The sequence below is a fragment of the Chroicocephalus ridibundus genome, chromosome 16, assembly GCF_963924245.1.
Source record: "Chroicocephalus ridibundus chromosome 16, bChrRid1.1, whole genome shotgun sequence".
Taxonomy (NCBI): Eukaryota; Metazoa; Chordata; class Aves; order Charadriiformes; family Laridae; genus Chroicocephalus; species Chroicocephalus ridibundus.
The window spans coordinates 6,793,043-6,804,993 of record NC_086299.1 but is presented as its reverse complement, the minus strand read 5'-3'; the positions used below and the strand labels follow the sequence as shown (position 1 = coordinate 6,804,993).

The window sequence follows — 11,951 nt, the reverse complement described above, 5'->3', positions numbered from 1 at the left end:
AGTGCTCTAAAATCTGTGCTCTACAATCACAGGGAGGGTACAGTTGTGTAACTGGAGGGATCTGCCATTCTCCCCAGAGAATTAGGTGGTTTGGGAGCAAAGTACGTCCCAACAGAGAACCTGTTCTCTTGGAACTGTTTCTTCTTCCTCTGCCCCTGTTTTGTTCCCATAATTTTCTTAACAGCCATCCTTTTTCCTCAAAAATGTACGTTAAATTTAATTGCCAGCTTTCTGCCTTGTTGCAGACCCCTTGTTTCTGGTTTTTCATTCATCCAAGCAGCCCTGGGTGGGGGGGGGATTCCCTTAGATGGCTTTTTAAAAGCCTTTCTTTCTGCGGGCTTGGGCCTGTAGCAGTGCGAGTCCCTGGCTGCCGCAGCCGCCCTTCACCGGGGCTTCTCGGGTCTCTCCGCTTTCGTAACGCAGACAGCCTCGCCTCTAAATTTAGGAAAAGAAAGAAAAAAAAATAAAAATTAAAAAAAGCTGGTTGAACTCGGCGTCGGGCCAGGCACGACGGGCCTGCCTCCCTCCCTCCCCGGAAGGGCCGGGAGCCCGGCGGGCCGCCCCCGCGGCCACGATCTCGGCCTTTGCGGCGCTGACTCACGGCTCCGCCGCACGACTCCGGCCTTTCACGCCGCGCTCCCCGCGCCGTGACTCAGCCCGCCCGCCCCCGCCGCGGCGGAGGGGCGGAGCGGCGGGGAGCGGGACGGGGAGGAACGGGACGGGGAAGGGGGGGGGGGACCGGCCTCGTCGCGTACAAAGCGCCGCCGCCGAGGTCACAGCGACGGCGGCGGCGGCCCGCGTTTGTGGGGGAGCGGCATGGAAGGAGCCGGGGCGCTGCTGGCCCGCTGCCCCGCCGGCGGGCTGGGCGTCACCGTCTGTGCCGCCGCCGCCGGGCTGCTGCTCTACCGCATGGCGCGGAGGTGAGGGCCGGACAATGGCCGCGGCGGCGGGGAGGGCTCCGGGGAGGCGGGAAGGGCTCCTGAGGGAAGGGCCTGGGCGGGCGGTGGAGGGAGCGGGAGGGCGGCGGGGAAGCCGTGGGCTCTCGGCGTCGGGGTGGTGTCGGTAAGGCGTGTGTGTGGTAAAGGATTCCCCCAAATCGCTTCGGCTCTTTGTGTGAGGGGAAGATCGCGGAGCTGCCGGTGTGGAAGCTGCGCTGAGGGAACGGGGGAGGCTTCCCTTCCTCCCGCCCGTGGGCTAGAGGCCGGCATTGTTACTAGCGGTATTACAGAAAATTCGGGGGTTTCCTCTTTGTTTTTTCTGCCTTCTTTGAGGCGGGGAGGGAGGATGTTTTGCTGCTGGTGTTGGTTGGTCTGGAGGTGAAGCGTGATTGCAGGGGGGACGGTGGGAGAGTGCCGTAGAAATAATATTGCTGTCAGTGCAGCGCTGGAACTTGGGGAGATTGCATGGAAGTCAGAGTTATTAGTGACCAGAATTATTTGGTCGTTTGTTTCTTAATTGCACAGAACGTTTCTGACCTTAGAAGAAATTTAAACGGATGACTTGGAAACAAGGTTTGAAAAGCGTCAGGATACGGATTTCATAAAAGGAGTGAAGCTTAATTTGACAGATTTTAAGCTAGCATAGCTTGAAATGAATGTACGAATATATGGAATAAGAGGCGCTTTAGACTGTAAAACAGAACAGACTTGATGAGTCTGACCACTTATTGGTGCTTCTGTTGGAGAAAAAGGCAGTCCTGAGGGCTCATCGTGTTAAGGTTCACGTCAAGTTTACACTTTGAAATAGAAGCATATTTCTGCATCCACAGCAAAATACTTAAGGTTTGCTCCTAAAGCATTTGCTGTTTCTAAAACCCTATAAACGGTTGTGGTATATTAGCCCATATACAAGACTTGGCATTTCTGTGGCATATTTAGGACAGCTAAGAAATACTAGTGGCCTAAAGCAATCCCCGGTGGAGCAGGCAGCATTTCTTTGACCCAGTTTACTCTAACATGTCTTTTGAGGGAAGAGATTGGATTTGTTTTGCTCAAGTTCATCAAGAGGTCTCTGGAATGGAAAGCATTTCTTCCCCAGTCCTTGAAAAGTGCTGGTAGGCTGTAAATATTTTCAGGAGGTGACCTTGATAATTCTTTGGGGCTACATATTTGTGTTTCTTAATACTATTCTGTAATTACCTGATTTCTTATTTTGCCTTAGTTAAATGAAAATCTTCCAAAGTCATCAAAGAGGACAGCTTTATAAGGGGCTGATCCAAACACAGACATGATACTTCCTTTGCCTTTGGTGTTAGTTATACATCTCTGCTTTGCTCCATTTTCAGCATGAGTGCACTCAGATATCTAGCAAGATGCCTTTACCACCCCCTGTCGAAAGGAAAATAAAATAGAACAGAACAATCTAGTGGAAAGTAGTTCTGCAATAACTCAATATATGGAGTTACACTACTGTAACTGCACCAGCATCTAAGACTGTGCTTTTTGTATCAGAGAGAAAAAAGATTTGATGTACAGATATACAGAGGGACTCCTTAAATCTTATGAGTATGGGCCCGGTAGGAAAACTGGTATTTTGTGATCTTTCTTTGAGATCACAGCGGGCTGCCTGTTTTTTACATACTGTTGGAAGTCAGGTTGCTGAATTCAGACCAGCAGCTGTAGCTACATTTCCTTCATCTTCTGTGCCCCTCCTGATTGTCGGCTGACAACTTGTTGTCAGTATCAATATAGAGTACCCCATGAGCATCTCTTTCTTGGTTCTCTCTGGGTCAGTGATGGCAGAGGCTGCTCCTTCTACAAGTAAAGTCAAAATAAGGCATCACCGGCTCACTCTAAAAGAGGCCGGTAGGAACTCGGGAACTGCCATGCAGTTAGTTCATTTAGTTGAGAAGCCTGTCACAGGTACTGAGGTGGCAAAAAAGAGGCACCTTTTCTGGAGGACCCTGTCCTGATGGCTGGTATTCTCCAGAGTATTAAAAGTTGCTACCTCCCATTTGATAGAAGACAGCTTTTGAGGGGGAGAGCACAGGAGGTGGTTATGACTGTGGGTCTATGTCACTGCCTAGGTCCACTGGTCACCTTTTTCCCAGTTAAGAGGACACTAAGTCTGGCTCTTGGGAAAGGATAGGCTGCATTATTACTTATGACACTACTAGAAATCCGGTCTTGTGGTTAAATGTTCAACCCCATCTACAGCTGCTAGTTCTGAGCAAATGCATCTATGATGTAGTTTGCCTGCTGGAATCTAGACAGCTGTAATGTTTTTTCCCCACATTGGAAAATGGGATTTATCGTTGGGTCTGCACTGGGAGACCCCTTTATTGACAGGTGATGGTCGTAGGCACAACTTGGAATTACGAGCTGCCACCCAGGAGCTTCCGTGACTGTGAGCCAAACAGGTTCAGTGTGAGTTCTGAGGTTCGGCGAGCTCCTGTTAACTCAGACATGCTGACCATACTGTGCTAGGGGCTCGCTCTATACTTTGGAGCTTTGGCAGCTTGGTTATGTCAAACTGCCATCAGATGTGGTTCTGTCCTAAGCACAGATCTACCTGCAAAACAATGTGTCCAAACCTGGGAAATTTTTTTCTATCTTATTTGGGTGTGCAGGCTACATATTGCATTAGCACAGCAAGTCATCTCTTAATAGAATCTCTCAATGCAGTAAGTAATCACTTCTTGCTGCTCAGGTTTTATTTTGCAGGGTGGTTCTTTGTCCAGCGAAGCTAATTAAAGTTAATACAGTGTTAGATTATAAACTCTTTAGAGATGATTTGCCTAGTCTTTTGCAAGGGATTGAGCACACAGCAAATGCTTATATGGGGGTTTGCATTGTCTGTCTTCTCATAACAGAATGTCTGACTTCAGAAGCAATGTGTGCTCTAGCTTATGTTCAGCTGCTGCCTGAATTCAGTCAAGCTATATGTAGTTCCAAAGTCATTAAAACTCTATTTGAGAGTCTCTCCAAATGCAGTACTTGTTTGTTGTTTTTAAAGTCATGACCAATTACTATAAAATTAGCATCCTACCTACGTGTTCTTGCCTCAGATGACCTTATTTTTTTCTTCTTTTTCATCCAGCAGGTTGGGAAGTTGGATTTTTTTTTGCACCTATTTCTATGGCAACAGATTATAGGTTCACAAAAGCAGGATTATTACTTTTTATCCTAAATAATCCAGGACTTTTGCATACATTGTGAGAATGAAGGGCTGCTATTTAACCCTTGGTAGCATTTCCTCAGCCTCAAGAGTGAGAAATGGAAAGGTCTTGAGTATTTGGTCTCTGATATCAGCAAGTTCTCAAATAGCATTTGGCATTGTTTCTTCTTTTGCTTTATAGCAAATTATAGCTAATTTTTTGGCCTGTGTTTTTCACTTCTGTGTTATCCTTGAAATTAGTGCTTCTACCTACTCTGTCATGCCATGGAATTTAAGAGACTTGTAGGTAGGTAATGACCGAAGTGTGGTGTGCCTAATTTCCATGGGTGCCAGAGGATGGTGCCACAGCGGCATTAGGGTGGGATTGTAGCAATTTCTGTAGTACCTGGGTCCTGTGCAATAACCTGCATCAGAGGATGGAGTTTCAGTTGTGCTTGCTGTCGAAGTCTATGCTCAAGGTGCAGTAGGATTTGTATTTTGGTGGTTAGCATGCTGAAGCCTATGCGTTATATTTTCATAGCTATGACACCTGTGATAGTGAGATGAAACTAGCTCCAACAGGTGTTGCTGTCCATCCTTCATGTGGCTGTTTTGACACGTGGCTTGCGTGGCTTTTGGAGAGTGGTAGCTCATGGATAACTTGGACCAGCAACCTAGATTTGCGTCTGGATTAAACTTTTTTTTCCTGTCAGTTTCAATGGTGGTATTTTTAACTCGGATCACTTACTGTTTTGAGCCCCCTTGGCAATGAAGAAAGTTGAGCAGTGAATATTCATTTTGAGAAGGGTGTGGGTGTAGGCATCTATTTTGAGATGAGAATGTGTCACCCTAGTAGCTCCAGCCATTTTCTTTCAGCATCTGTCAGGGAATCCTCTGTGCATTCTGGCTCTTTAGGCTTCTTTCTGGTGCTTCATTTCAAGCTTATCCTCGTCATTAGTACTTAAACACGAGGCCCAAGCATCACTTGAGGGTTTGATATTTTGTGAACCAAATTTCAAGACGTGGTCTATGGAAATGGGAGTGGGGAATTGTAGGCATCCTGCTACAAAGGTGATGGCTGAGACAGAAGCCAGCTTAACTAAGGGGAGAACCACCTGCCCGTTTGGTTGCAGGATGCCAGACAATATTTGTGCAGCATTCAGAAGATGTTTTGCTATAGAATATTGTAGCAGCAGAGAACATTTCCTCGAGCAGGAGGAAAAGAAGTTGCTCTCAACTGGTGAGCACTTTGCCTACTGTTATTTGTTTTCCAGGCCCTCTCTGAGCCTCCCTGCTCAGCTGCTCTCAGTGCTGCTTTAGAAGTTGTCCAGCAGCAGGCACACTGATTGCTTGGTGAAGTTCAGCAGCAAACAGGGCCGGTGGCAGCTGGGTCCATCTGTCCTCATAGCTGCCATAGCCAGTCCCTGCCTGGGCTTTGCCTGAACAGCTGCCCTGCCTTGGAGGTGAGACTAGGACTGGTTCTGATAAACCTAGGCAGCTGGGCTGCGTCGCCATGACCTGCCAGGAAGCTTTGTCATGGATATTGCGCCGAGTTTCAAGACAAATGCAGACCTCCGTTATCAGGAAACTTCAGGCCACTGAAGTTCTTTGCTCAAACATCTGTCACAACCTGTTGCAATGGGGCCACATCACAGCTGTTTCTCTTGTAGTGACTGTTGTTTTAACAGGATTGTTTTAAAAAACAAGGGGCTCATCGATGCAGGTCATTAGTCTTTGTCTCTTCACTTCCAGTGCATAAAAACTGGGGAAGACATGTTGATTCTTCAGTTCCTTCTTATGTATCCTAAAGCTATCAAGAAACAGATATTTACCGTGCCTGAACTTGGGATAATTTGATATGCCCTTGTCTTTGAAAAAAATATGTAGAAAGCAGGGCAAATAAAACTGTATGCATGAGCATATTTCCTAGGTTCTGAGTACCATCGTATGCAGTTCTTGTGGGTCGTAACTTATGTTTCCCAGAATCCTGTGTATTACGCAGCAAACTGCACCCTTCACGTATATTAACACTGCTGATTATGGAGAGGACTTGCATGCACAAATACACCTCTGAAAAACAGTGAAGGGGATTATTCACAAGGTTGATATTAAAGGTCTGGCATGTCCATGGTAGTAGCACAAAGAGATAGGAGCATCAAGCAGAATTTATTTCTACTATAATAGTCCATCTTTTCATTGCTAAAATGCCTACTCTGAGTCATATTGTTAAACATACTGAATGGGAAGATTGATTGTTATTCCAGCCTCTCTTGCATTTTCCTCTTTGAAAGACCTTTCCTCTACATCATCTGAATTCAGTGCTCATGCCTGACACGTTTCCTTTCCTAACAGGAAGAAGCCCACACACGTGACAGTGAACTGCTGGTTCTGCAATCAGGACACGGTAGTGCCATATGGGAATCGCAACTGCTGGGATTGTCCCAACTGTGAGCAGTACAACGGGTTCCAAGAGGTACTGTGACAGATTGCTTGAAGGGTGGCTGGAAAGGTGCACGCCCTGTGGAACAGCACGTGCAGGAAAACTGTGCTCCTCATTTCAGATGATAGAAGCCCAGTGCAGATGAATATCCAGCAGTCTGACAGCTGGCAGCTCGTGCTGAGCACCTGTGAACTCAGCAGCTGATCACTTGATCAAACTTGAGAAAGAAGCCATGTGTACCGGGATGTGCTGACATAGACTGAGAGACAAATTTTCCTCTCTTGCTTCAAAGGGCAAAAAGGGCCTTGACATTTTCACCAATATCTCTTAAGAATCTTTTTTTAATATATGGAACAATTCTTTGGTTTTGTGTTTTGGAACAGCTAAATTGCTTTATTTAGGGTATTAAATAACAAAGCCAGTCTTAAGCCAAAATCCACCACCACCAATTGCTTGCAATAGGTGTAAAGAACAGTGGATGGGGGAGATTTGAAGCATTTTGTCTCTTTTTTTTTTTACTGATTTCTTTTGTTACATAGGTGAATGCATGGAGTGCAGAGCTCCTGGCAGAGTTTAGGGAATCTTGTTGTCAATCAGAGGATAGTTAGCTTTGATTTTATGATCTCATGTTTGCTTTCCTTTGTGCCTCCCTTTTTCTTCTTGTCAGAATGGAGACTACAACAAGCCCATCCCTGCTCAGTACATGGAACACCTTAACCATGTTGTGTCAGGTGCTACGACTTTCTGTGATCCTACCAAACCGCAACAGTGGGTGAGCAGCCAAATTCTGCTTTGCAAGAAATGCAACAATCATCAAACCATGAAGATCAAACAGCTGGCTTCGTTCTCGCCAAGGGAGGAGGTAAGCATTCATTAAGGACTGGCATCACAGGAGAATGTTTGTCCAAGGCATTCCCATGCATGTATTTGCTATTCCCACACTGTCGATTTCCTGCTCCAATTAATTTGCTCTATAATAATTTATTTTGTCTGGCTTTGCAAATGGTACCATGCTGCAGCCTAGTATGCGGGAGAGAGAGGAATTTTTCAGTATGCTGTGGAATGATGCTGCAGTAGTCTTCAGAAGCACTGTGTGGCACTCCAGTGCAGAGGAGGTTACTGATTAGTGTTGCAAATTTACCTGATCCTACTCCAAAGTTAGAATGTAATGACCTGTTCTAGATGGACACTGGAAGTTGAAACGAGCCCAAAACCAAACATGCACATTGCTGAAATCGACTTACAACTCCAGTACTTACCATTGACCCAGCTGAGGTTACAGGACCTGGTAGGCACAACAGACCACTAGTCACCTTGAAGCCTTAATATGTTTTGTTTTTCCTGAGGCCTTGGTTGTGCTGCTCTGTTTTCACTAGTGGAGTGGGAGAGGAATCCTGTGCAGCTACATAATCCTCCCTGGTGCCTAGGAGGGCAAAGGGATTTTATAGTTACAGCAGCAGGATTTCCTGCTGAGCAACTTCTTGGCCTTCCCATTAATTAATGTGCATGGGGAATAGGATAGTGGGGTTTCTCCTTCACAGTTTATGGCTCCCCAAAGTTCTATGCAGAGAATTTAGTGCTGTACTCCTTAGCTTTCAACCATGGTCAAGCCTTGGGGTCATAAAACTGCCCTGTAGTGGGATGCATTTATCTTCTGAGTTGCCTAATCCGGTCTGCGTTGTGTAATTGTAACGAGCTTAATCAGGATGACTCCCAGGGAACAGATTTAAATTTGATTGTGCTTAATGAGAACCTCTTTGGCTGATTCCCTTTTCTCAGCTTTATTTCCAGTTCCCTGCCTCTTGCAGACCTATCCACTTGCTCAAGTAATACCAGCCTTTGGCCCCTTTTTATGCATTCAGTGAACTGCAGTGTCTGTGCCAGTTAAGAAACATGTGACTGTGTTATCCAGCATGGTTAGAAATGTATGTCAGTGACAGCAGTGGCCTCTCTCAGCATTGCTGGCCTGTCCAGTAAGGGGTGACTCTGCTGCAGCAAGCCCTCAGACAGCTACAATGCATCTTTCTACTTCCCTCTCCCAAAGAAGCTGCATGCTTTCAGCTGTATTCTTTTGGTACAAGAATCGTGATAGAGACTGGGAGTGGAGATGGAAGAGCCTCAGGATCCTCTGCGATAAGTGGTGTCTCCACTGTAGCGATGTAGAAAAATGTGCCTTTGTCCCTACCTGCTGTCTGTTTTTACAAGTACTGTTAATGATTTATGGAGTTTATCTCACCAGGACCTTCAGACAGTGACAGCGTTTGAGGCTAAGGCTAAGTTTCGGAAGTTTGTCTCTTTCTGTGGCACTGTGGTGTGAAGGGACAACAGGTCTTTTGTGTCCCCTCATTTGAGGAGGGGAAGAGCAATTCTAGTTTTTTTGTCTCATCTTCCTTGTTGAGTTCATAAGGTCTCGACAAAGACAGCAAAATCGGGCCACAGAAATTCAACATCCTGAAATTGGGCCACAGAAGCCTTCTCCAAGGGCTGTTTTGTCACTTCTGGGACATGGCGGCTGGGTCAGCTGTATCCAAAGTTGGTTGTACTGCTGGCCTCCAGCTTGGTCACTGTTGAGGCCTGGTTTCAGGGGGCTTTTTCTATGGAGACTGGAAGCAGGCCTTGCTCACATGTCAGTAACAAGCACAATAACTGGTGAGGGACCTGCAGTTCTCACCTACCTTTCCTCTCCTCTCACCAGGGCAAATATGATGAGGAGATTGAGGTGTATAAGCACCACCTGGAGCAGACCTACAAGCTGTGCCGTCCGTGCCAGGCTGCTGTGGAGTACTACATCAAACATCAGAATCGGCAGCTCCGGGCGCTGCTGCTCAGCCACCATTTCAAACGCCGTGAGACAGACAAGACCTATACTCAGGTACATGGTGGGAGAACATGAGGGAATTTAGGGGGAAGTGCAGAGAATAAGGTACCTCTGCACCTGGGTTTACTGCTGGGAAGGGTAGGCAGCGGCCTTGGGGTGCTCTAACTGGGAGCTTGGGTGCATGGTAGAAGTTTAGAAGAGCATATGGTAGTTGCCACAGATGCTTCTGATGTTAGTTTGAGGTTTTCCTCTTGCTAGTGTCATTCAGCGCAATTGCCAGAAGGTAAGTCTAATAGGAACAGAGTGAAAGAAAAATAGGGGGAAAGGCAGAAAAGGGGAGATAGGGTTTTGAGTATAGTGAGGAAAATCATTTATAAGTACAGTGCAGGGAACTACAGAATACAGGCGGAGGGGAGGGGGGGAAAGAATGATGGGAAGTGATTTATGACCTTCTCTTTGTCTCACTGCCCTGCCTGATCTTGGCTTCTGCTCACAGCTCTGCTGTTGCACTTTGCTAGTCTACAACATCCCATGTGGTGTCAGCCTTAAAAGGACATGAGCAGTAAACCACACAGTCTGGAAGTATTTCATAAAGCACCGTTTCAAAACCTTACTACAGTTCATTCAGCTTTTGACAAGGTGTTTCTCCCTTCCTCTGCAGAATTTATGCTCATCCTCGTCTTCTGCTTCCATAACCACACCAGCTCAGGTGATATTTCTGCGGTTCTTGGCCTTCATCAGCTGCGCGTTCCTGGTTCTGATGGCCTTGTATGGGTCAGGCGACCCCTTCTCACTCAGTGCAGCAGTTCCTGCTCCCGTCTCCTCTGGCCCAGCGTCCATTCAGAACAGGACTGGCATGAGTTCACGTGCAGACTTGGAAAATGACACTTCTGTGACCACGGCAGGCTGGCGGGAGCTGCTCCGCCTGCTCCCAGAACAGATGGTGGAGAACCTGAGTGCTGCATGGGCTTACGGGAAGAATCACCAGATGGCAGTTGCTGTCCTTGGGCTGTTCACCTGCCTGTTGGCCATGTTCTTAGCTGGGCGGATCAGGTGGGTGTGCTCTTTTCTTCTGTTTTGCTTAAAGGAAAACTGCATAATGTTGGAGGTCTTTTGCCCTGTCTTAACTCAGTGGGCTGGGGGTAAAAGTTGCCAGAATGGCAAACATAGTACTGGGTGACACAGTTTTCCCTGTTGTTCTTTGGGTTGCCTGCCGGCTGGATGGAGACAGCAGAGCTTGCTTTGGGTCTGTGCCTTGGTTCATTCAATTTAAGTTTGAATTACTGTGAATGAAAAGCTCCCCATGCAGCTCTGTAATCTGGTAGAGAATGGAACTTATTGATTCAGGTTCTTACACAGCAGTGGCAAGGACTGCAGATGATATAACCGTAGTAAGATATAGTACATAGCCTGCTCACTCTCTGTACCCTTCCCACCTTTTCCCCACCTTCCCTCTCCTTTCTCAGGACCAAGGGGCTTTGCTGGTGTTAAAACTCTTACCTTGTGTCTTGTTGGGTTTCTTTTTGGCATTACAGGCTCCGGAGAATTGATGCGTTTGCTTCAGTCTTGTGGTTCGTAGTGATGAGTCTGCATTTAGCTGAGAGGTACCTGAAGACGGAAACACCCACCTGGCTAGACACAGCTAAATTTGGCACCACATCCTTGTGCTGCTTGGTGGGCTTCACCGCAGCAGTGGCCACGCGGAAATCAACGGGCCATCGGAGATACCGGCCCCGAAGGTCAGAGCCAGAGCAGTGACGCTGGGGGAAGGAGGAAAAAAAAGCCTTGTGAACTCTTTGCGACTGGTGCTTCTCTCTCCTCTTTTTATTTTCCTTTCCTCTTTTTTTTTTTTTTTTAATTAGATAAGCAGTGAAGATCTCTTCTTCCTTTATATATATATTTTTTTCTCCTTTCCCTCCCCCCCCATCCTTGCTTCCCATTGTGCTAGCTGCTTGGAGCATTTCCACTGCTGGTGCTAGCAAAGGAAGCTACTCCTGCTGCCTCCATTCTCCTTTCCTCCTGAATCCTACGTCAGCAGTGCAAATATCCAACCTCCCCAAAGCCAGTTCTTCCAGCAGCTGCTTCACAAACTGCTCCATAAATGCAGCCGCCTTCTCCCCATTCTGCTCCTCCAGCCAAAGAGGTTCTGGCTTCTCCTGTCCATCCTTAGCCAGTCACAGAGGAATCCTCTGCCTTGATCCTCCATGGGGCCCAGGCCACCTTCAGTTTTCTAATGGTGCTGGTCATTTTAATTTCGAACTGATGGGAACTTGCCTCTGGATTCCAAGTCCTCGTACCGTGTGCTGTAGAAACACTGCATGGTGTACAGGCATGGGAGGAGGGGACACATGTAGTCCATAACCTGGTTCTTCTCGCCTTCCACTGTGCATCATCAGTTAACTGCATGTTCTCTTGCTCTGCCATTCTCCTATGACTCCTATTTTAAATGGAGAGGTGTCCTTAAGTGCTTTTGACTGGAACTTCAATAATTTATTTAAAAGGGTGCTTTAGAAGGTTATGTAGCTCAGGTTGTCTTAATTTGAATATATGAAGGTATTCAGCTGTTTTAGGCTAAATTTTCAAATCTACTGGTGGCTG

The 11,951-nt window shown here is 46.8% G+C and overlaps 1 protein-coding gene across 1 annotated transcript in view; it reads left to right on the top strand.

The window, feature by feature from the left end:
* Positions 1-588: 588 nt before the first annotated feature.
* TMEM201 (transmembrane protein 201) overlaps positions 589-11,951 on the top strand; it is a 28,755-nt gene continuing 17,392 nt past the window's right edge. The window contains exons 1-6 of the mRNA XM_063353505.1: positions 589-920; positions 6,448-6,568; positions 7,203-7,397; positions 9,231-9,407; positions 10,015-10,406; positions 10,889-11,092. Coding sequence (XP_063209575.1) covers positions 817-920; positions 6,448-6,568; positions 7,203-7,397; positions 9,231-9,407; positions 10,015-10,406; positions 10,889-11,092 — 1,193 coding nt within the window. The 5' untranslated portion in view covers positions 589-816. The remainder of the gene's footprint in view (positions 921-6,447; positions 6,569-7,202; positions 7,398-9,230; positions 9,408-10,014; positions 10,407-10,888; positions 11,093-11,951) is intronic.